The sequence below is a fragment of the Raphanus sativus genome, chromosome 2 (genome assembly GCF_000801105.2).
Source record: "Raphanus sativus cultivar WK10039 chromosome 2, ASM80110v3, whole genome shotgun sequence".
Taxonomy (NCBI): Eukaryota; Viridiplantae; Streptophyta; class Magnoliopsida; order Brassicales; family Brassicaceae; genus Raphanus; species Raphanus sativus.
In genome coordinates, this window is record NC_079512.1 from 5,812,147 (window position 1) to 5,835,310 (window position 23,164).

The 23,164-nt window shown below is 35.1% G+C and overlaps 5 protein-coding genes and 1 long non-coding RNA gene across 6 annotated transcripts; 5 read left to right on the forward strand and 1 right to left on the reverse strand.

The window, feature by feature from the left end:
* Nucleotides 1-2,011: 2,011 nt before the first annotated feature.
* On the forward strand, nucleotides 2,012-4,291 carry LOC108841147 (putative methylesterase 15, chloroplastic). Its single transcript, XM_018613932.2, has 5 exons — nucleotides 2,012-2,578; nucleotides 2,953-3,189; nucleotides 3,290-3,433; nucleotides 3,594-3,728; nucleotides 3,800-4,291. The coding sequence occupies exons 1-5, from the start codon at nucleotides 2,030-2,032 to the stop codon at nucleotides 4,088-4,090; spliced, it is 1,356 nt and encodes a 451-aa protein (XP_018469434.2). The 5' UTR covers nucleotides 2,012-2,029; the 3' UTR covers nucleotides 4,091-4,291.
* Nucleotides 4,292-4,842: 551 nt separating this feature from the next.
* LOC108842712 (protein SPIRAL1-like 2) lies at nucleotides 4,843-6,061 on the forward strand. The gene is made up of 3 exons (XM_018615707.2): nucleotides 4,843-5,023; nucleotides 5,288-5,547; nucleotides 5,747-6,061. Exons 2-3 carry the CDS (start codon nucleotides 5,305-5,307, stop codon nucleotides 5,828-5,830), a joined length of 327 nt encoding a protein of 108 aa, XP_018471209.1. The 5' UTR covers nucleotides 4,843-5,023; nucleotides 5,288-5,304; the 3' UTR covers nucleotides 5,831-6,061.
* Nucleotides 6,062-6,574: 513 nt separating this feature from the next.
* Nucleotides 6,575-12,236, forward strand: LOC108842711 (serine/threonine-protein kinase 1). Its single transcript, XM_018615706.2, has 17 exons — nucleotides 6,575-7,328; nucleotides 7,403-7,491; nucleotides 7,568-7,675; nucleotides 7,774-7,881; nucleotides 8,043-8,133; nucleotides 8,314-8,366; nucleotides 8,490-8,552; nucleotides 8,877-8,921; nucleotides 9,145-9,180; nucleotides 9,771-9,826; nucleotides 10,194-10,275; nucleotides 10,491-10,616; nucleotides 10,729-10,837; nucleotides 11,124-11,476; nucleotides 11,557-11,757; nucleotides 11,845-11,930; nucleotides 12,023-12,236. The coding sequence occupies exons 1-17, from the start codon at nucleotides 6,647-6,649 to the stop codon at nucleotides 12,120-12,122; spliced, it is 2,388 nt and encodes a 795-aa protein (XP_018471208.1). The 5' UTR covers nucleotides 6,575-6,646; the 3' UTR covers nucleotides 12,123-12,236.
* A 1,057-nt stretch (nucleotides 12,237-13,293) lies between these two features.
* Nucleotides 13,294-15,072, forward strand: LOC108840213 (uncharacterized). The gene is made up of 5 exons (XM_018613047.2): nucleotides 13,294-13,623; nucleotides 13,984-14,051; nucleotides 14,130-14,305; nucleotides 14,392-14,500; nucleotides 14,591-15,072. Exons 1-5 carry the CDS (start codon nucleotides 13,362-13,364, stop codon nucleotides 14,888-14,890), a joined length of 915 nt encoding a protein of 304 aa, XP_018468549.1. The 5' UTR covers nucleotides 13,294-13,361; the 3' UTR covers nucleotides 14,891-15,072.
* Nucleotides 15,073-15,286: 214 nt separating this feature from the next.
* On the reverse strand, nucleotides 15,287-16,700 carry LOC108832124 (E3 ubiquitin-protein ligase SINA-like 5). Its single transcript, XM_057004020.1, has 3 exons — nucleotides 16,479-16,700; nucleotides 16,150-16,367; nucleotides 15,287-15,725 (listed from the first exon to the last, which is right to left on the reverse strand). Exons 1-3 carry the CDS (start codon nucleotides 16,698-16,700, stop codon nucleotides 15,287-15,289), a joined length of 879 nt encoding a protein of 292 aa, XP_056860000.1.
* A 4,255-nt stretch (nucleotides 16,701-20,955) lies between these two features.
* LOC130501085 (uncharacterized) lies at nucleotides 20,956-22,500 on the forward strand. Its single transcript, XR_008939494.1, has 3 exons — nucleotides 20,956-21,181; nucleotides 21,282-22,090; nucleotides 22,186-22,500. It is a non-coding gene; the product is annotated as an uncharacterized LOC130501085 (long non-coding RNA).
* The last annotated feature ends 664 nt before the right edge of the window (nucleotides 22,501-23,164 follow it).

A 23,164-nucleotide genomic window follows, 5' to 3' on the forward strand; every position in this document is an offset into this window, starting at 1 on the left:
TTAATAAAATATTCAGTATCACCCTCTTTAGCATTTCTTTCAGAATGTATCCTGATTACAATATTACATTTTTTTTTTTTTTGAGAAAGACAATTTTACAATTTTCAACTACTTTTTTTGTTGCTTGCCAGAATGTAATTATTTCTTACACTCATTTAAGATTCGTTCAGTGTGGAATAAATTTCTACATAAAAAGTATACCATATTAAGTTTGCTCGTTCATTATGATTGGCGTTACAATTTTATAGCTTTCTCTAATACATATCGATATACCTTAGGAATGAAGTTGAAGGTGCAGTGGGTGTAGACTTATAATCATGAACTCACTACATCCACGACCATTTGCAACCACCGGCCCATACACAGAGCAACCATTTGATGCCCCAAAAAACCACAAATATTCCGTGTTCAGGCGATAATTAGCTGCAAATATGTAAAGACCAGTTCATAGATATTTGCTATAAGTGCACATTAACTAGGTGTGTGTAGCTATAGTTGTATAGCCAATATACAAGAAAAACTTGATATGTTCGTCTAGGCTATTAGTATTCTTCAGCCACCAGAGAATATAGGTTATAGATCGTGGCCGTGACCTCAGAGTGGTCAGGCAAACCATTAACCATGGCTTATCGTAAGGCAATATTAACAGTTTTACCAGTGGCTGCTACTCAAAACCAGAATGTACAAATAATCTTCAACAAGATGATGCTAATTAACCTGCAAAGTGCATCATCCAAAACCAAAAAAGATACGAGTAAATCTGTGTGTTTATTGTTCTATCCTTGTAAAATTGGCCTGAAAGTCAAAGAACAATACTTGGGTTCACCCCTGAGGTGAACTTATGAATTCACCTCTTTCCTTATTTCAATTATATTGCCATAAATATTAATGTCACATAAATAAATAAATTATAAATTACAAAAGAAGTAAACTTTAAATCATAAACTCTAAATTCGAACCCTAAACCCAAATTTTAGATTTTTAATTTTAAACCATACCCTAAACCCAAACCTATACCCTAAACCTAAATCTATACCCTAAATCTTAAATCTAAATTTAAATCCTAAACCCTAAACTCAAACCATAAACCCTAAACCCAAACTCTAAACCCTAAACCCAAACTCTAAAAACTAAATCCTAAACCTTAAACCCAAAATGTAAATCATAAACCCAAATTTTTCAAATACCTTTGGGTTAATGATCATCAAATGTATTTTCAAATACATTTTAGTGTATAGAGTTCAGGTTTATGGTTTACAGTTTGGGTTTAAGGTTTAGAGTTTAGGGTTTAGAGTTTGGGTTTAGGGTTTAGAGTTTGGGTTTAGGGTTTATGGTTTGGGTTTAAGGTCTAGGATTTAAATTTAGATTTAGGATTTAGGATATATAGTTTGGGTTTAGGGTATAGGTTTGGATTTAGGGTTTAGGGTTTGGTTTAAAATTTAAAATCTAAAATTTGGATTTAGGATTTGAATTTAGAGTTTATGATTTAAATTTTACTTTTTTGTAATTTATAATTTGTTTATAATGTGACATTAATGTTTATGGCAATTTGATTGAAATAAGGAAAGAGGTGAATTTATAAGTTCACCCCAGGGGTGAACCTAAGTATTGTTCAAAGTCAAAGGAGCAGTAAAATGGTCAGAGAAAGTGCCCTCCCATGTTCCTTCCTCTTTCTTATTATCTCCAACTGTCCAGGCAATCAGTATTCACAAGACTATAATAGAATATTGAAATTTAAAATCTAAAAATTTAAAAATTTAAAACAAATTTAATCCTATGTGTGTGTTTCGTGAGATCAATAAAACATAATCAGTATCAAAAACTATCACGATCAAGCAGATTTAATCAATAGACACTTACTTAAAGCACAGCTTCCCAACAACGTGAAGGTCTCAACTTGACATTTGCACCCATCAAAAATCAAAATCAACACACATGCAAGCACGAACATTCTCCATATATATACACATAACAAACATACAAACGTGTATTCACATACTCCTCCCTTCAACACAAAACCCTAAAGAAAATGGGAAACTCTTTGAGATGCATCTCGCAAGACCAAGAACAGAACCAGAAGAAACCCACCGTCGTCAACGGAGGAGGAGAGAGCAGCAACTCCGAGAAACACGTGCGCAGGCTGTCCCTGATACCATCTTTCCGTCGACGTACTTTACTACCGTCTCTCTCATGCGCAGGATCGTCAACGTCTGGATCGTCCACGTCGAAGAGAGGAGCTGGGGTCAAGACCAAGAAGAAGATCAGAGAAAGACACCACCAAGAGCATCACCATGACAACGAGAAAGACTCTCGTATCCAAGAACAAACCTTAGCCGCTACTAATGTCCTCTTTAGCCAGACGCCTCGTAACAGCAACTCTGCTCCTCCTTTCAGACGGTCCACATCCGTCGTCTATCCATCCTCTCAGCCACCTCCCTCGGCCGTGGCTGCCGTCACAGGTTCTGTTTCTGGCGTCCTGACTCCTAAGAAGTCTACTAGTGGATTCGTGAGAAGCTCCAGCAATAGGCAGAGATCAAGCACGGATCCTGTTCTCAAACCAAATCAGCTTCTAGACAAGGCAAGCACATATATTAAGACTATCTCCAATAGTTCAATTTATTTTTTCAAAATATAGTAATTCTATAGTGAATTTGAATTCTACTCCAGTCATACTCTATTTTTAGAATAAAAATAAAATAATGAATAATAAGTAAATGAATTACTATATTTATTGAGTAAAAAATAGGCTTTATCGATCGAACTTAAAAAACCAAGATATAGTCATACAAATGTATATTTCATTGTTTTTTTTGTTGATTCTATAGTTTTGCACCTTTTTATTGATCAACACACATATATATGTATGTATATATAATTTGGTTGAAATTGATACATATTTTGAGAGCTATTATATGACATTGACCAATATTGTTTGAAAAATGGAGGGAACAGGAGCTGAAGGTGGAAGGTGCGGAGACGAAGCGGTTCGTGCTGGTTCATGGAGGAGGGTTTGGTGCATGGTGTTGGTACAAAACCATAACGCTCTTAGAGAAACATGGCTTCCAAGTCGACGCCGTTGACTTGACCGGTTCTGGTGTCAGTTCCTTCGACACCAACAACATTACCAGCCTAGCTCAGTATGTCAAACCCCTCCTCCACTTCTTCGACACCCTTAAACCCACAGAAAAGGTCTTAAGCTCACTTCAATATCATCATTTTCATATTATCTGTGTAATCTAATATAATGTTAGTTTACTAAACAAGATTTTTAATTGATTGATGGGTGCAGGTGATTTTGGTGGGACATGATTTTGGAGGAGCATGTATGTCTTATGCCATGGAGATGTTCCCTTCTAAGATCTCTAAGGCTGTTTTCATCTCTGCTGCGATGTTGGCTAATGGCCAAAGCACCCTTGATCTCTTCAATCAACAGGTTTTTTTCTCATAACCATAAAATCTCTAAATTTAATTTAATTTTTGCTTTTAGAATTTGCTGAATAAAACTATATACTGTGCCATAATTGGTAATTATACTCTTTTTTTGTTTCTTCTAATTAGAACCATTTCGATCCTTTGTATATTTGATTTTCCAGCCTGAGTCAAGTTATGATCTGATGGAACAAGTCCATCTATTTCTGTACGCCAACGGCAAAAAGAACCCACCAACAGCCGTTGATTTCGACAGATCTTTACTCAAGGATTTTTTCTTTAATCAGAGCCCTCCAAAGGTACACATAAGTTAATACCCAAACCGGTACGATTCAATTTGACTAACCAAAACCTGTATTTTTTGGTACAGGATGTTGCATTGGCGTCGGTATCCATGAGACCGATCCCGTTCGCGCCAGTAATTGAGAAGCTACACGTGTCTGAAAAGAATTACGGTTCAATCCGACGGTTCTACATCAAAACCATGGAAGATGATTACGCTGTACCGGTTTGTCTCCAAGAGGAAATGATCAAATCAAACCCTCCAGAACAAATATTCCAGCTCAAAGGCTCCGATCACGCTCCCTTTTTCTCTCGTCCTCAGTCCTTGAACCGAATACTCGTCGAGATTTCTCAAATACCATCCAAGAAATCTTCCTAAACATGTTACCGGTTATGTCAAACCCAAACCGTACCGGACATAGGATCCCGTAAACTTAAAGCTAGAGATTGTCGGATTTTGTTTTTGAGTTGCCGCAGAGATATGAACATCCCATTTGCCATCCTTTTTCATTATTTGTAATTTTTTTATCAAACAGTATGCTTTATTATTATTGAAAATCATTAATTAATGCAAAATATCAGAAAAGTGAAGTTAATTCGTGGAATACACACAGTAGCTAGTAGAAAAGGGTAAGTGAATGATCTTTAAAGAACAGTACTACACTGGTTATTGGTGGTTTGTTCGGTTGATTGACGTGCCAGCTAAGCTGCTACCTTAATATTTTTGTTTTACATATATGTTTATTTTGTTTGTTGGACAAGTATATGTTTATTTTGTTGTGAGCTGTCGCTATACCTGGGACTTATTATCTAAGATCTCATCCAAATTGGTATAGTAAAATGTTGGATCCATTAAAATCTAATATGGATCCAGATATCCGTATAGTGAAATTTTCAATTTTGATTAAAGTAATGCAAAATATCAGAAAAGTGAAAGTAATTAGTGGAGTAGGGATATTTAAAGAACAAAACGACACGGATTTAGACAGTGATTGTTCTGCTAAATTGACGTGCCAGCTAAGCGTTACTTCTTTTTAAAAAACTGTTTATTTCTTTTTGTTAAATTCGTTCTTGTCTTTTAAATACATCATACATGGAAAGAAATAGATTCTGTGGCGTAGAAATCTCTCACGTTCTCGTTTAAAAAGAGATCTTTCTATCAGCTTTTGTGTACTTGTGCCTATATATATAAATCACATCGCAAGTCATATGCATCTTGCTTTCTCTCACAAACTCTTATCCTCTCTCCGATCATCAACCTTGTCGATCCAGTGAGCAATCCTTGGATCTGTTCTTATCAGAGTCGTGGCAGGTAAAATGTTTTCAGATTAGCTCCTTGCAAGAGGTCATGCTGTTTTACGTCTTTGGTTGAGTAGTTGTTAGGCTTTGACCGCTTTCACCAATCAAAAGTTATGTTCATAATTATTATTGGATGGTTTGGATCTTGTAAAGAATATTATATGACCTCTTCTTTATAGTAAGGCTGTTTCATTATTCTATTTTGTGGTTTAGATCTTTAACGAGACACTGTTTTGTATAGAATATGGTGCTGATTCTAAATTTTCTAACTTTCAAGGGAGTAAGAGAGATAGAATGGGGCGTGGAGTTAGTGCAGGTGGAGGACAGAGTTCTTTGGGATATCTTTTTGGGAGCGGAGAGGCTCCAAAGCCAGCTGTTAACAAGGCCCCAACTGAAACTCAGCCAGTTCCTCCTCCTTCTAAAAACGCTGCTCCAAAACCTGTTGATATTACCAAACAAGGCCCAGCTGGTCTCAATAGCAACTCTGCTAACAATCACATGCGCGCTGATGGGCAGAACTCTGGCAACTTCCTCACGGTATGTTTCCTTCTCTCTCTCTCCCTCTTTATCTTTTTCTTCTTCTTAAAATTGTCTAAGAAGTAAGAACAGACACTGCACTATTACCTCAATGAATCGGGTTGTATGGGATGGTGATTGTATAGCAAAAACAACTTTGTCTTAGATTTAGCTCCCTGATGATGAGGTCACCATTATGAGGCTTTGCTTTATTATGCAGGACCGGCCTTCTACAAAGGTTCACTCAGCTCCAGGTGGTGGCTCGTCTCTGAATTACCTCTTTGGTGGTGGTAGCAGCAACTAAAATATGAGGACAACTGTGTCACTCTCTATCTTCCTATCACCAAGCCCTCCTTCTGTCATTCTTGTGGAGCTTCTTGTTCCCTGGCAAAAACTGTCTCTGTGATGTCTTAATATTCGTATACATATGTGTTTCATATGTTGTATTCCGTATTTCAAAAATAACACTTGTGATGATGTACCAAATTTCTAAGTTTTCATGATTCTGAGGTGTATCAAAACTTTTTTCCTTTTACTGCAGAAATACTGTGATTTGTGAGGATACAAATGCATATAGGCCTGCGGTTTTGAACCAGACCAAACGTGCCAAACCGACCTGATATTTCAGTTTTCGATTTGTCTGAACCGATCACATTTTCAAAACTAACTCAGTTTGGCAATCGATTAGAATTTTCTTAATACCAAAAAATCAAACCAGCAGAAATAACTTAAAAAATACAATTATTTGAATAACTGAATGTACTCAAAATTAACTAAAAAATCAGAAACTTCGATTTAGTTTGATAATAAATTTACAAAAACCTGAGAGCCGTTTTTTTAAAAAATAATAAAAAGCTGTTGAAGACGAAACCATTCCGTATTTTCGGTTTAAATCGATAGTTTCAAATTCCCGATTTAATGAGAAAACTGAAATACCCTGGTTCAACCGATCTCACCGATCTATAACTAGAGCCGTATGTAAACGGAAGTAACTAAACAAACAATATTCCAGCGTGGAATATTTATTTCTTTTTTAATAAATTGCATTTTCCCCTAATAATTTCATCACGAGCCCCCACTCTTTGCTCTCTCTCCGGCCACAACGGTTGAGCGAGCCATCATGGATCCAAACTCGCCGAGATCTCGCCGGACCCGGAAAACCGATCCAAAACCCGACATCTACTCCACTTTCGTAGTCCACTCCGACTCCGATTCCGATCAAGACAACAAACGCAAATCCAAACCCGAGGACGACGACGACGAAAACGTCGATTTATACGCTACAACGGTCTACAAAGGCGACAGTGACGGTGGAGGAGAGGAAGACGACGATTCTTTCCTTCCTCCTCTCCTCAAGCGTCTCCCCAAGGACTTCGGAGGCGGCGCGTCCGAGGAGGACGACGACGACGACGGCGATGGAGACTTCGGGACGATGATTGTGAAGAAGGATCGGAGAAGGGAAGTCAGTCCTCCAAAGAGGATGGTAGCCGCCGACGAGGAAGAAGAATCTTCGGATGAGGAGGAGGAGGAGGAGGAGGAAGAGTTCGGTACCTTCGTTGTGAAGAAACCTTTGAAGAAGGGGAAGGGGAAGGAGGTGGATCTGTCGACTATGGGAAGAGCGGTGGCGAGTATGCAGGAATCTAGCTTCGGTGGTAAGAAGAAGAAACGCGAATCTCGGCCTTCGTCTCCCTCCTCGAATCGGAGGATGCAGCAGCAGAACAGTAAGATGTCCACGACGTCTCTTCCGGATAGCATTACTCGAGAAGATCCAACCACCAAATACGAGTTCCTGAATGAGCTTGGTAATGTCACTTAGTCATCCGTCATCTCAATGAGCTTTGATTATTACTAATTGTCGTATCTGGCATTTTGGCAGGGAAAGGATCGTATGGATCTGTTTACAAGGCGAGAGATTTGAAAACGTCTGAGATTGTTGCTGTTAAAGTCATTTCACTCACCGAAGGGGTATGGAATAGCTTATCCTCAACCCTAAGTTTTGTGATGCCACAGTTTGCTGGAGCATTCATTGTTCTTTTGACAGGAGGAGGGGTATGAAGAGATTCGTGGGGAAATTGAGATGCTGCAGCAGTGTAATCATCCGAATGTTGTCCGCTACCTTGGGAGTTACCAAGGAGAAGATTATCTTTGGGTGAGGATCTGAGCCATTGCTTGGCTATATACACCATAGTTTATGTATTCCATTTGAGAATACAGTCTCTTTTGTTACTGATTTGTGTCTTCTGGCAGATAGTGATGGAGTATTGTGGAGGTGGAAGCGTTGTTGATGTGATGAATGTTACTGAGGAGGCATTGGAGGAGTATCAGATTGCTTATATTTGTCGAGAGGCTTTGAAGGTGTTACTTTTTTTTTTTTTACTTTAGAGAATGGCTAGAATCATGAAGAAGAAAGCTGATTATTTTTTCCTGTATTTGATACTGGTGTCTTCGCTTGAGCACATCTGTTTCAACTTGTGACAGGCCTTAATACTTCTATTTGTGTTTACGTCTTATATTAGGGCCTTGCATACTTGCATTCAATATTCAAAGTTCATAGAGATATTAAGGGTGGAAATATCTTGTTGACCGAACAAGGAGAGGTCAAACTGGGTAAGTTATCTTGGAGAATGATTATTTTACCTCCTGGAAGAGTGGCATTAACATATGTTGTTTCTATTACACATGTTAGCTTTTATGGTTTGAAATCTTTTTTTTTTTTTGGTTTTGGTTTGAAATCTTGCTTTGGCTAATCGGTTGTTAATTAGAGTTTTGCTACCTTGATCTTTGCAGGTGACTTTGGAGTTGCGGCTCAACTTACGCGGACTATGTCGAAGCGAAACACGGTAAAGACCTAACCAAAAATGTTTCTTATGGTTTATTCATCAAGCTGCCTTTGATCGATTGGGAGTACCCTAAAAGATTTTTTTATGCGTAATGTATTCTTTCATGTTTTCTCTTGTTTGAAGTTCATTGGGACTCCGCATTGGATGGCCCCTGAGGTTATTCAGGAAAACCGTTATGATGGGAAGGTATGTTTCTACTTGACAATAATTTGGTCTGGTAACTCAAAGTTTTTCAATCAATGTACAAAACTTCAGATTATAGGGCATGTAATGGTAAACTCCTGAAGTCTGAAATTTAGGCCTCACGTCTACTAATTCTAGTATTATATCTCTTGAAGAAAGTAATTAACGTTTTACTATTGTTGTGCAAACCAGTTTTAGCGGATCTTCTTTTAGAGGAAATTTTGCGTCTGACATATAGCCAGTTAGCAACTGTAGCTGCACAAGTATTTGAGAGAGTAAAGGATTTTCTATTTAACTCCTGCGTGACGTTTGGACTCTTTACTACAGGTGGATGTATGGGCTCTCGGTGTTTCAGCAATTGAGATGGCAGAGGTAATTTGAAACTACCCTCGTAGGACTACAAATGTGTTGTAGTTGGCAGTTTAGCTGTACTGAGTCACTCACCTGGCATGTTATGAAAAAATGAAGAAAATTATTGCACATTTTGATTAATACGTTTCGCCCCTCTTTGGCTCTTTCCATCATTCGCGCCTTCCATATTTCATTCTTAATTATCCAGTGGTTGCCTTTTGACACTTACTCTTTCTGTTTACAGGGGCTTCCTCCAAGATCAGCAGTTCATCCGATGAGGGTTTGTTATATTAAGTCATCTTGCTTTTATTATATTGTTTCCAAGTGAACAGATACTTTGCTGAGCATAGGATGAAAAATTGATCTACAGCCATGCTTTTCTTCTGGTTTTAATTTTTTTCTTCTCTGTTTGGAAAATTGGAATGAAGTGAATCTGGACTTGAAGCCAAACCTATAACAATGAATTGCAGATCGGTTCGAATTTGGCTTTGTTATATGGGTTTCTATAAATATGGTTGATTTTAGACCCTTCATTAACTCTAGTTTTAAGCGATTTGGGTTGGTCTGTTTTGAAACTAGTACCAAGCAGCTTGGTTTGTGAAGTTTTCCCTATGAGTTGAAATGGAATCTATATAGACCTTGTATGAAATTTTTCGTAAACATGTGGGTTGTTAGGCTAGAAAATGGAGGTCTTGAAATGCTATTTAAAGGCCTTCTCTTGGTTGGTTAGTGTTGAACAGTTAGGTAGGAGGAGGAAATATTCCGTTGTTTACTTGGTAGCCCATTAAGCTGTTCTTCTGTGAACTCTTTTTAAACATCGTGCTATTGTTGTTATTTAATATCTCATTTTAGACATCCATTTTTTGCTAGGTTTTGTTCATGATATCGATCGAGCCAGCTCCAATGCTTGAAGATAAAGAAAAATGGTATGTCTTCAACCTCTTGAGAGTTGTCACACTGGTTGTCGTTAAGGTAGAAGAAAATTTTCAAAAACATACAAGCGCATTCAGTACCTAATATTGTGGAGGATAGTACTTGCAGTCGCGTAATAAAAAAATGCCCACAGGTGCTATAGTATTTCCACATTCACAATATGTAACAAACAGTGCTTTATCGATATGATGATCTATTTATTCTAGAAGCAATTGTCTCATGCGGTGGCAAATAAATCTTATAAATGTGGTTGAGAGCGTTTATTTATACAAGACAATGGCCTATTAGCGCTCTGAAGCATAGTATAGGTCTTTGCAGTATCTTATGTCGCACTCAACTGCTGGTTGCTACCCTATGCAGGTCCCTGGTCTTTCATGATTTTGTTGCAAAGTGCCTCACAAAGGAACCTCGTCTTCGCCCAACTGCAGATGAGATGCTTAAGGTGAACTATGATTAATTTTTGCTTTGCGTTAGAGATCTTTAGTATGCGTATCTCTATGCTCTCATTTTCTTTCTTTCCAGCTAAATGTGACTTGTTTTTGTCAATATCAGGATAGGTTCAGATTTAGTTGTCAGAATTACATCACTTTCATAGCTAATCAGTGTTAAGATCTATATTTTGTTCTGATGCCGTTCACTCTTTTGTTTTAAATTCAGCACAAATTTATTCAGAGATGTAAAACTGGGGCTTCCGCAATGTCGGCAAAGATTGAGAAGTCTAGACAAATCAGGGCTTCAATGGCTCTGCAAGCGCAAAAAGTTGCAGCTTCCTCAGAGGACACTGTATGTATTGAATTTTTCTCAGAAAGTCATCTCTCTCTTAGTCAACCCGCTCTTCTTTCCTAATATTTTTGCAAGATATAGTTGTCTAAATTATAATATAATCTTGTAACAGTCAACACTTGGTCAAAAATCAAGTGAAGAGGTGGGAATTTCTGTTCCATATAAGCCTCCTACCACCGAAGCACCTCCAACAAGTAACGTAAATCGGCAGCACATATCAGGCAAGTATTATATGCATGACTATCTAAGTCCATATTGCAAACAACACAAGGAATCCTTGTTGTTGTTGTTGACTAGTGATTACCATTCTCGAAAACTGTTCTATGAACCTTCGCCTTTTATGTAGTAATTTACAAGTTAGCAATTTGCATCTCGTAACCATCATGAGAATTGTTGATTACATTTTGTTGGCTGATGTAGAGGGGGTGATGTATTGATATTTGGATATGCTGTTGTGAATTTTTTTCCATCACCTACTTTATGTTTTCACTGGTTTCATGTACTCAGGTGGTGATTTTGGAACTATGATCGTTCACGATGAGGATGAGACAGACGAGATCCACTCGGGGTCTCAACTTGCCAAAGAGAAAGAACCTTCATCTTCTAAGGTTGATCGCGCTTCTGTCGGTTTTTCCGGAGAGGAAGTAACTAAGAACCATGAAAAAAGGAATCTTCTTACTACTGACGTTGCAGTTGAAGCCTCAACTTCACAAAGCGTGCGGGGAACTTCATTATCTGTTGAGCATAAAACGAAGCTGAGTAACATATCTAGAACACAGACCGAAGGTGGCAGTGATGCAAGTGGCAGTACCTTGAAGGGTGAAACTGTTGGCAAGAAGGCTTTTGCATTACAAGATAAGGTCAGTTAAGCTTTGTACCGTTAAAAGCTCTTTTCATTTCCTGAGATATGGTCATGACTTGGATGATTGGCACATGGCAGTTATGGTCAATCTACGCAGCTGGAAACACAGTACCGATACCATTCTTGAGAGCAACAGATATATCACCAATAGCACTCTTGTCAGAGAACATGATCGGGGGCATGCAACAAGACGGGAATGGAAGTGTAGCTGTTGAAGCACTACAGGAGCTCTTCACTTCTGATCCCCAATCCAAAAAGGGAAGAAGAGGACAAAACGAGGTCCAACTTATATCCTCTTTCTCTCTTAAAACTCTATATAACATAACATGAATCATAATGTATGTGGGAGTATTGAAATGGATACAGATGCCGCTGCCTCCAAGTGTATACCAGAGACTAACGTCAAGCCCTCCTCTGATGAATCTCGCACAAGTTTTAGCCTACCACAGAGCGTACGTATATATAAAAGCCAATTGGTCTGATGTTTTTTTTTCATGTTTCTGTCAAACAATGAAACCCATTAATGTAAATTTTGGATGGGCAGGTGTTACGAGGAGATGCCGCTGCAGGAAATGCAAGCAACGCAGGAGCAGCAAACCATTCAGAATCTGTGCGATACTCTTCGCACTATTCTTCGCCTCTAATGTTTGTTTCCGTTCATATTCTGTTTGGTATAATTTAGGTTGTCTCAATAATTTTTTTAAATTTGCTAACATGAGAGTGATTTTCAATAAAATATAGATAAAAATTAAATATTAGTTGGTTCTTAATAGTTTTCATTAACATTTGTAAAAGTTAATTCATTTTGTAATCTTTTGCCAAAAACTTCTAGAGATTTAGGGTTTGATTGGCAGAGCATTAGCATTAGCATTATGTTTTTTATTATCCAATCAACATTGATCACAAAAGCATTTAGAAAAGCATTTACAAGATGTTAATGCTCTCCAAATGTTCTTTACTCAATGCTCTCATATGAAGCTTTTGAAAGAGCATTTGCATTTTGAATTTATATATATTCAAAAATAATTATATGTAATTAAATTATGTGTGTTTAATAATATAAAAAATATGCTTATAATCAAAAATAAATTTAAATTTAAAAAAACTAAAATTTGTGATTAATTATTTTATTTTTTTAAATAACAATATTTCACATTTAAAATACAATAAAATTTATATAATTACACATATCATTCACTATTTTTAATAAAATACATAAAATAATATATATTTATATATTATAAAATAAACACATTTATATTTATAAATAAATAAATTATATGTCATAGATTATTTTTATGATGATATTATATATGGATCATTTATTTCTCAACCAATAAATAAATAATGATAATTTTTATATAAATTAATTTTTAAAATTTATTTATTTTATTTTATATTATCAAAATTATTTTTTCCAAAAATAAATTTTATTTTAAATAGTTTTTTTTATTTTTTAAATAACACTATTTCACATTTAAAAATTAATTTAATTTATAAAATTAAATAAGATTCATTATTTTTAATAACAAATATATTATTAATATATTATAATTTAATATATATTATTTTAAAATAAATATATTATATACTAACTTTTATGATAATTTTAAAATTGTATAATGTTACTGCTCTACCAATCACTTTATTAAAAATTTTAGTGAAAGTACACAGTTTTTTCTGCATACTGCTTCTACAGCATTCTGCTACTGCTTCTTCATCTGCTGTACCAATCGAGGCCTTAGTGGAAAAAACATGGACATGCATTGATGCATACTTTGTTGTGTAATAAAAGTCCAAGTCCAAAATAAAGAAACCCTAAAACCCTTGCAATAATAAGATGGAGACTTTTGCTGGCTGTGATAATTTTGAATTCAAGAGACATGGCTAGATACCAAAGTCTGATCGTAGCTGCCTTGGTGCGAGCTTCTCGCCGTTCAACCTCACCGGCCGTCTCCTCCGTGAAGAGAACCTTCTCTTCTTCCTCCTTACTTCCCCGGATAACAACAACAACACCCATCACTCTTCCTTGTCGTTCTTCTCCTTTCTCTAAGTTTTATTTTTCTTCCTCCTCCTCTTCTCCTCCTTCTGTTCGACCGCCGAAACCCGCTGCTGGTAATGGCCACGAAGAAGACACTTTTGATTGTAAGAAAATACCCTTCTTCTTTGATTGTGTCTTTCGCTTTCTCGTGTCTTCAAGGTGTTTGTTAAAATGTCCTCCTGCCTAAAGTTAGGTTATTCATTTTGGCCAATCGAGTAATCAGAAATGTTCCCTAATAATTGTGTTGAGATTCCATCCCGATACCGACAGTGACATAAACGTTTGAGTTCTCATAAAACACTACATGTATTGCTCTAAATCACAAACCTTTTCACTGTCTCTTGATGTGTTACTTAGATTTGATTTTGCAAATTTGAGTCATTGATCCTCTATGTTCCATTTTCTTTCTCCTTACAAGCTGGGTCATAAGATATTGTTTGGTCTTTACTTACATGCTATGGCAGATAAAACAACTGAGGATGTGGAGGTCATAGATGATTGGGAAGAAGAAGATGATGAAGTTGAAGCTAAGGTAGTTTCTTCCCCGATCACTTTACCATTCTTCTTCTTAGATTACGTTTTAGTTAATTTTTTTTGCTCTATTTTACAGCTTGGAGATGGAGGAGATGGTGGTGGGATTGTTCTTGGAGGTGTGGCATGGGGTGAAAGAGTTCTCTCTATTGCTTCCCAAGTTCTGAACGAGTGTAAGCAAGATTTGGAGCTCTTTGCTTTCAGAACTTCTCCTCGTGGATATATATACATCAGACTTGACAAACCCTCTCATGAGTAATGATCCTTCCTTCACCCTTTCTGTATATAGCCATTGCAAAAGCACTCAGAAACTGAATTAAAGCTTTTAATCTTGTGTAAAGATATGGATGTCCTAGCATGGATGAGCTCGAGGAGTTTAGTAGAGAATATAAGAAGAGATTAGATGTTGCAGGGGATGAAAAAGTAATCCCAGAGGATCTAGCCCTTGAGGTATATAAAGAAAATAGTCTTTCCCCCATGAATCGACAATTGGTCAGGTCTTTTTTTTTTTTCTAAAACTTGATTTATCTGTTGGTGAAGGTATCATCTCCAGGAGCAGAGAGGCTGCTGAAAGTTCCAGAGGACTTGCATCGATTCAAGGAGATGCCTATGACAGTAAGCTACGAGGAGGAAACAAACTCTAGGAAAACAGTGAAGAGCACAGTGTTCTTCTTGGACTCTGTAGATGCAGAATCAGAGATGTGTATCTGGAAACTAGCAGATGTGAAGGAGAACAGAGACCCCGAAAGCAAAGGCAGACCGTTGAGCCGGAAACAAAAGGACCTGAGATTCAAACTACCTTTCTCAGTTCACAGGGTGATAACTCTCTACTTGGATTAGTTAAGTAGATGCAAAGCAGAAGTAGAGTTTCTAGAGAAGGAAATTTATTGCCAGTTTGTCACTTATGGGTTCACATTGCTGCTTTTTTTATAACCTAAGCTCACAACCTTTAGGTTGAGTTTTATCATATTATAGTTTATATGGTTAGTAATCAGTGAGATATTATTACAACATCTGAAAAACTCCACTACTCAGGACATGTAAGAGATATCAACAGGGGAAGCTGACTCACCCAAAACAAAAGAATCAAATATTATTTACTAAAAAGAGAGTAATTTCAGTTTTAAAACTGTTGCGTGACACGCAAGAAACGAAGGGGATGTAATAGTTTCATTCATGGTTTGAAAACATAGTTACCTAAGACACAGTTCAACTCTGCTTCATACAAAAGATAGGTCACAGCTCAAAGTTAGATTCAGTACTAATACAAATCTGCAGCATCAAGTGATCACCACCACACGACTTATCATCATACGGAATCAACATAAACCCACCAGGAGGCTGTTCTTGCTCTCCCACTCTCTGAACTCTCCTCACCATCAACCCAAGCCTTCGTACTGTGCTACAACACCCGTCGAGTTCAGCTACACTGCAGAAGAGATCACGCACTTCCGTCGTAGCCATAGGCGCAGCAACACAGCTCACGGTCACAGACACACCATACACTCCCTCGAAAGCTTGAACCACAACAAGATCACCACCCTCTTCCACTTCCTGCAAAACAGCCATCCTGTCCAACCCCAAGATCTGAGCCCTATCCAACGCAAACGGAATAACAACCTCAGAGTGCGAAGCGCGACCGTGGCGTTTGAGATCAGCGTATGATCCACTGTAGCTGCAGTTGGGTAAAGGTGGTAGATTTAAGAAATCTGTAACTCATATCTTCAAGAACAAATACTTCTTTATAGAGAGAAAAGCTTGCAAGTAAGACTCCTATTACAATCTCATAACGATTGCAATACTCGTCTACGATCTCATAGCGATCGAGTAGCAGTGACTCATAGCGTCAACTACACACAACAATACAAGCATACTCAGCTCACAAACGAGCTATTTATACTCTCATACAAACTTGAGCTATCTAACTGACAACTCTAACTGTCAACCCTCTATCTCAACTAGAGTCTTCACTTCCTTCCTTTTATTTAAAAACTCCCTCCTCTTCTGCCACGTCACTCTCTCGCTCTGCTTCTTCCTTCCCGTTCCTCTTCCTCTGTCTATAGTATGATTTCTTATACTTATCAAAAGGACACACGCACGGGACGAAAGCGCAGAGCTCCTCGTGGCTTGATTGGTTTCTTCCGTACGGCGTCGTTTCGCCGCAACCGTGTAATGAGTATCGACACTGGACTGTGGATGATTCGATGACCATCTCCATGGCTCTGCATCGGATGCTCCCGATGTGAGATCTGCAGAACGCGCATCTCTTCCTCAACGCCTCGCAGCACGAGGAGCAAGCCACGTGGCCGTTAGCACACTGATCAAACGCATTAATCACAATAAACGGTTAAAACTCCAAGACTAAAGCCTACCATCTTATCTGCAACTAACTGATCGAACTGTGAGTCGAGAGGAGGAGGAGAGAAACCTGATAAATCGGAGTCGTCAGCGGCTCGCAGCAAGTAGGACAGTCGAGGACATCGGAGCTTTTCAGCGTTACGTATTGTTGTTGTTGTTCCGATGAAGAAGAAGAAGAGCTAGAGCTCGTGCTGCTACTGGTTTCGGATCTTGTTCTCGTTACACCACCAGCAGCAGCTTCAGCGATTTCGTCTTCTTCTTCCTCGTCGTGTAATCTCTGCGGAATCGCCATGTTTAAAATCTCCTTCTGCGATGATGATGATCGAGATTACGGTTTGAGCATTTTGAGGATCGATTTCAATAACACTAAAAAGGTTCTTCTTTTTTCTTTTCTTTTTTCTTTTGATGTTCTACATATGAGCAAGTGATACGTGATGGATGATAGTAGTAGTAGTAAGCTTGATGAAACCGAAAAAAAAAACAACCATTAAATATTTAATTTCCATTTAATTCAAAATCATTCTTAATACCCTATTCATTTTCAAAAATAAAATCTTAATAAATTAAAGAATAAATAACCATAGATAAAACTAAAAGTAGGGGTGGCCATCGTATTCAGTTCAAGTCTATTTGAATTTAAAAATTTTAAGATTAGTGATTTAAGTCCCATTCGGATGCTTAAAAATTTTGGTTTCATAGGGGGGGGGGTTTGTTCGGGTTCATGTATCCATTTAAACTATTGTATTAAAATTCAATTATACCTTGAAATACTTAAAATCCAAAAACAAAATTATATATCTTAACTAATAAAGTAGGTTTTTTTTATCCATGAGGGAATTTTGCCACGTGTCCTTCGTAAAAAAACAAAACCAGCATATGTTTTCGTTACAGATTTGGGTTTATGTCATATATTGCTATTGGCTCCTTCTCATGTTTTATTGGCCTTTTATAAAATTAACTAGATTTTGACCCGCCCTTAAAAGGGCGGATATATTTTTCGTTTGAAATTTATTTTTGATATTTATTTTTTCTTTCTGATTATATATGTATTTTTTTTCTAATCATATTCGTGTATAAATTTTAATCAAAATATATTTTATTAAGTAATAGCAATTTAAAAATTGATCCAGTATATACACGTTTAAAGCTGGGTTGCAGGTCGAACTCGTCCGCTGACCCGCTAACCTGCGGTTTTCAATTTTGTTTTGGTTAAAAATATGACATGCACAACCCGTAAACAAATAATTTGGTACACACGGATATATTTAAAGCTATATACTCAGTTTTTGTCATTATCTACCTGCCCTTTAAAACTATATACTCAGTTTTCAGAATCTAGGGCGGGTAGATTTTTTAACCCGTCCTATTAAATCAACTTTATTTATACTGAAAATGTTAAATGTTGTGTGAATTAAATTAAAAACCATGATGAATTTGTTTAATCTGTAATATATAAGAGAATGAGAAAATTATGAAACAAAAGATAAATATTATAAACAGTGAAAATTGTATAAGAGCATACTTCCAAAGAGCGGGTATATTTTCTGTTTAATTTTTCTTTCAAAAATTTTATTCTGATATTTATGCTTTTTGTAATCATATACGTGCCTAATATTAACTTAATTTAATATAATTTTTAGTAACTATAGTAAATATATCAAGTTGCATAATTACATACTTGTGTCATATGCACTTAAGAAATTATTTTTAAATTTTATTTTTAAAGTTTGTAACATATTATATTTTATATTAGTTACCTAACATATTTAGTCAAGAATATTAGTACCCAAAAACCATACTCGGAGTCGAACGAAAATCAATGTCACATACTATGTAAGATCTAACCTATATAGTCGAACGGTTCTTAAAATATAATATCCGAAAACAATATCAAACTCAATCCGCACCGAAAACCAAATATTTTTTGAAAAATGTTTGAAAAACTTAGAATATATGTAAATGGGTTAATATGATCACTAACTTTAAATATAATCACATTTAATAAATATTAATTTAGTTAAAATCGTTAAACTAAATAAATTTATATGATCTTGATTTAATAAAATAGATTAGTAGGTTAATAGTCAAAACAAAAGGAAAGAATAGTTATATATCTAAAGGTGAAGAGGAGTAATATATAACAGTTGACACAGATTTTAAATTATTACATTTAGTTTAGTAGATATAACCATCGCATATGGTGTAAACTAAAAAGAAGGAAAAAATCAATATTCATCACGGTGAATATATGTTTGGGAGTATTGGGTCCCAAAAGTTTTGGAACAAAAGTAGCGGTTACAAACTTATTCTATTAGAAAGGTAGTTATCCTATAGTTATATAAATATGTCGTGTATAACTTTTTGTTTTTTTTTAAATGGACACAACTAATATCAATAGGGCATACATGAGAATTAATAGAATAGACTAGATTTTGATCCGCTCTTAAAAGGGCGGGTATATTTTTTGTTTTAAATTTAATTTTTGATATTTGCTTTTTTTCTCTGATTATATTTGTGTGTTTTTAATCCTATTTGTGTATAAATTTAATCAAAATATATTTTATTAAATAATAGCAATTTAAAATTGATCTGGTATACTCACGGTTAAAACTGGGTTGCGGGTCAAATTCACTCCGCTGACCCGCTGATCCGCCAACCTGCCAACCCGCAGGTTTTCAATTTTATTTTGGTTAGAAAATAGGACCCGCCCTGGTATATTTTTAATTCTATTTAAATCTGACACACCCTCGATATTTTTTGTTTTACATATTTTTTTAGAAATTTAATTTTCATATTTGTGTCTTTCTTTGTAATCATATTTATATTTTTTGTAAGCATATTTGTGTTTTTCTTTGTAAATGTGTAAATTTTTTTTAATTATTAATAAGAATTTCGATAATCATTAGAAGATAAAATTATGTGTTTCACGTATAGTTGATTTGAAATTTTTGAAATAGAAGAAATGAAAATAAAAATAATCTTGCAGTTATTTAAATGATAGATACCCTTGCATGGATGGGGTTTCATTTGATTATATACAAACCTATTGACATCATTTACTTAGTTATATGCACAAGTAACTCGTGTACATATTTATATTTTTTGTAAGCATATTTGTGTTTTCTTTGTAAATGTGTAATTTTTTTTTGATTATTAATAAGAATTTCGATAATCATTAGAAGATAAAATTATGTGTTTCACGTATAGTTGATTTGAAATTTTTGAAATAGTAGAAATGAAAATAAAAATAATCTTGCAGTTATATAAATGATAGATACCCTTGCATGAATGGGGTTTCATTTGATTATATACAAACCTATTGACATCATTTACTTAGTTATATTCACAAGTAACTCGTGTATATAAACCCATTTTAGTTACTTGTTCTTGAACTTAGGTTGTAAAACAAATTACAGATATATAATTGGATAAATATATATGTTTTTGTTTTAGTTTTTTTTTAATTTATGTTTAATATTAAATTTATCAATAGATCATGTTCCTCTTTTAAATAAATCAAATACATAAATTTTATCAATAGATCATATTCATGTTTTAATAGAATAAACTCAATGTTAAAAAAAATTTTCAGTGTGTTAAATTATTGCAGTAAGAATTCTAAAGTTATAAACAAAAATATTAAAAGACTGTTTTGAAAAAGCTTTAAAAGTTTAAAATATATATATTTATTTATTTTTTTTTAAATCATTTTATTTTGATTTATTAAATATATTAATTAGATGGGTTAACAGAGTTATGTTTATTTTAAATAAACATATATTTAATAAATGGAACTTAATATAACCAGCCTTTAAAAAATCAAATAACTAAATAGATATAAATAACTATTTATTAGTATCAAAAACCTTTAAACAGATAAGAAAATATATAATTATATATTAGTCGACCATATATTATTCATCTATTTGTTTTCACACCTAAAATACATTCTGTAACAATCAACTATTTATGTTTACGTGTATGAGAAAGTGGGTCTCGCAAATGTTGAGTCCTTTTTGTCAACCGTTTTTATTAATGGACTTGAAACTGCTGATAATCAACAGTTATATAAAGTGTCCATTAAAACAGTTATATATAGCTTTTTTAATAAATGGAACTTAATATAACCAGCCTTTAAAAAATCAAATAACTAAATAGATATAAATAACTATTTATTAGTATCAAAAACCTTTAAACAGATAAGAAAATATATAATTATATATTAGTCGATCATATATTATTCATCTATTTGTTTTCACACCTAAAATACATTCTGTAACAATCAACTATTTATGTTTACGTGTATGAGAAAGTGGGTCTCGCAAATGTTGAGTCCTTTTTGTCAACCGTTTTTATTAATGGACTTGAAACTGCTGATAATCAACAGTTATATAAAGTGTCCATTAAAACAGTTATATATAGCTTTTTTTTTTTTGAATGGACACAACTAATATCAATGGGTCATACTTTAACTTTAATAGTATTGATTATGCAGCCCAACTAAGAGTTTTAGGTTACTTCTCTGTCTTCTCACCTTTTATAAAAGCTTCAGTCGATTCAAAATAACGCATCCACCTTCTATTAATATGCTCTTAAATCCGAGCTTTTAAATCAATTATCCCGGGACTCGCACTTTAAAGCATTCAATCGACCTATTTGGCTTCCAAGCTAACCGACTAAAGCTGCGAGTATAAATATCACATCCGATGAACAGAAGGACGTTAGGAAAGGGTTGAACTCATGAGTTTTGACATTCTGCTCATCCATGAGCAGGTAAGCACCTTCGTTTAGAAACAAACCTAAGAATGAGTTTTAACTTACGTTTAGAAACAGAACTAAAATTTAATGTTCTGATTCCTTTCGTTGATCGCAGGCAACACTGATTCAGGCCTCCATTAGTGTCTATCGATTCAGGGATTCTTACGTGCTTATTGGCTTCGATTTATTTTTTATTATACTGGCTTATGAAATTTCAAAAATAAGGCAATTTTTCTTATGATAAACAGCCACACCAAGCTCTTACAGACCAGAGTCCTTGATAATGTTCCTCCCAGTAAAACATTAAAATCCTTTTTCCATAACCCCTTGGTTGTTTTGTTTCTTGTTCAAATGACCTGAAACCTCTTTGTTGTTTTATTTGGTAATCATTTGTTGCATAAACGCTTATTCTCTGAATCCAGCTCCACATTAATAAAAAGCTTTCCCCTTTAATTGATATGTCAGGTGAAGGTGGAACAAGATCCACGAGAAGTTGAGGTCTTCAAAAGTACCATTTGTGGAAAAGGATTTTTTAAAGCTTCACATGTCTGTCATGCTTCTGTTTGAGTTAACCTTATTGTTCTTGATAGGCCATTCATGTAAGCATTTTGACTGGGTTAAGTATCTGAATGGATTTAGCCTTTTTTTTTATTTGGAATTGATCCTGCAGAGATGGTGTCTGCGTAATATTATGTTCCTATTGTAAACTGAATTTGATATTTATGGGTGTTTGTTCTTCGCAGGGAAATCAAGCAATCGTAGAAATTCAGTTAGTATATATATCATGCTTTTGATTAGTTAAGTGTTCCCATCTTATAAACAAGAATCTGATTCTAACCGCTGGTTTCGGATTGAGTTTGTGATAGATTGTTAGCGAAGCGGCTAAGTTAACTTACCGAAGTGGTAACCAATTCAATTGTGAAGGTATACCTTATCTTTATATTTCTTCATGACTTGCCATGCGAATCTCCTTGGCTCATTAGAGTTTATATGGATCTTGATATAACTTATGATCATAGCACCTTATGGGAAAGTCGGGCATGGTTAAGTGTCATGAGCAAGAGCTTCTTGAATATACCAAGCCTTTCAGACTTTTAAACAAGAGCTTGCTGAACATGTTACTTATTTTGATCTCACTGCTGCTTTTGTGTATCTTAACATGGATTGCTCATTGCTTCAGGGTCATATTAGCTTTCAGGTGTTTCATCTTTTTGTTTCTCTGGGATTATACTTGTGCAGCAGATTATATTTGTTTGTTACTGCTGCAACAAGAGTTTTGTGCTCTAAATAACTATATTATTTGTTTCCACCATTCGTACGTATTTTCAAAAGCACTCGTCTGAATAATGCATTCAAATTCACTAGAAACTTATAATGGCGGTTTTTATAAGACGTGACAGAATGATAATAATTAAGAATTGTTAAGATATTTAATGCGTTAGAAATATTTGGCCATTTATTTATTTCCGAAATACTTGCTGCATCTTTTATCTTTCTTTTGCTCAATTTAAAGCATAATTCATAATAGTTCATATATACGTTGGACGATTTAATTTCTTATTGGACTAAAATTATAATAAAAAATCCACTGATAATAATGAGAGGAAGACCGCGACAAAATGTGACAAGTTAATTCTTTTAGGTTTACTTTTCTTTATTATTTCTGCCGTGTAACTAAGTTAAAGTTGGATATGATCTGTAGTCAAAAGGACCAACTCAATTTGCACAATGATGTGTGGTCCTATCAAATTTACAGCACTATTTGGGTTTTTGAATAGAGTATATGTTAGTCTGCCAAATGTTATTTTAGGTGTTTGTACCGGAAAGGAACAATGCTGTTACTTGAACAATGTTAGAAAGAAAATTCAGAAAAACAAAGAAAAATTTATAGATTTTTTTCTTTGTAGTCACTAAAATCAAGGTACAAAAAAATAGTAAGAACAAATGATGGAACCACATCATTTGTTTCTTAAAAATAAAAAATAATAATAATTATAA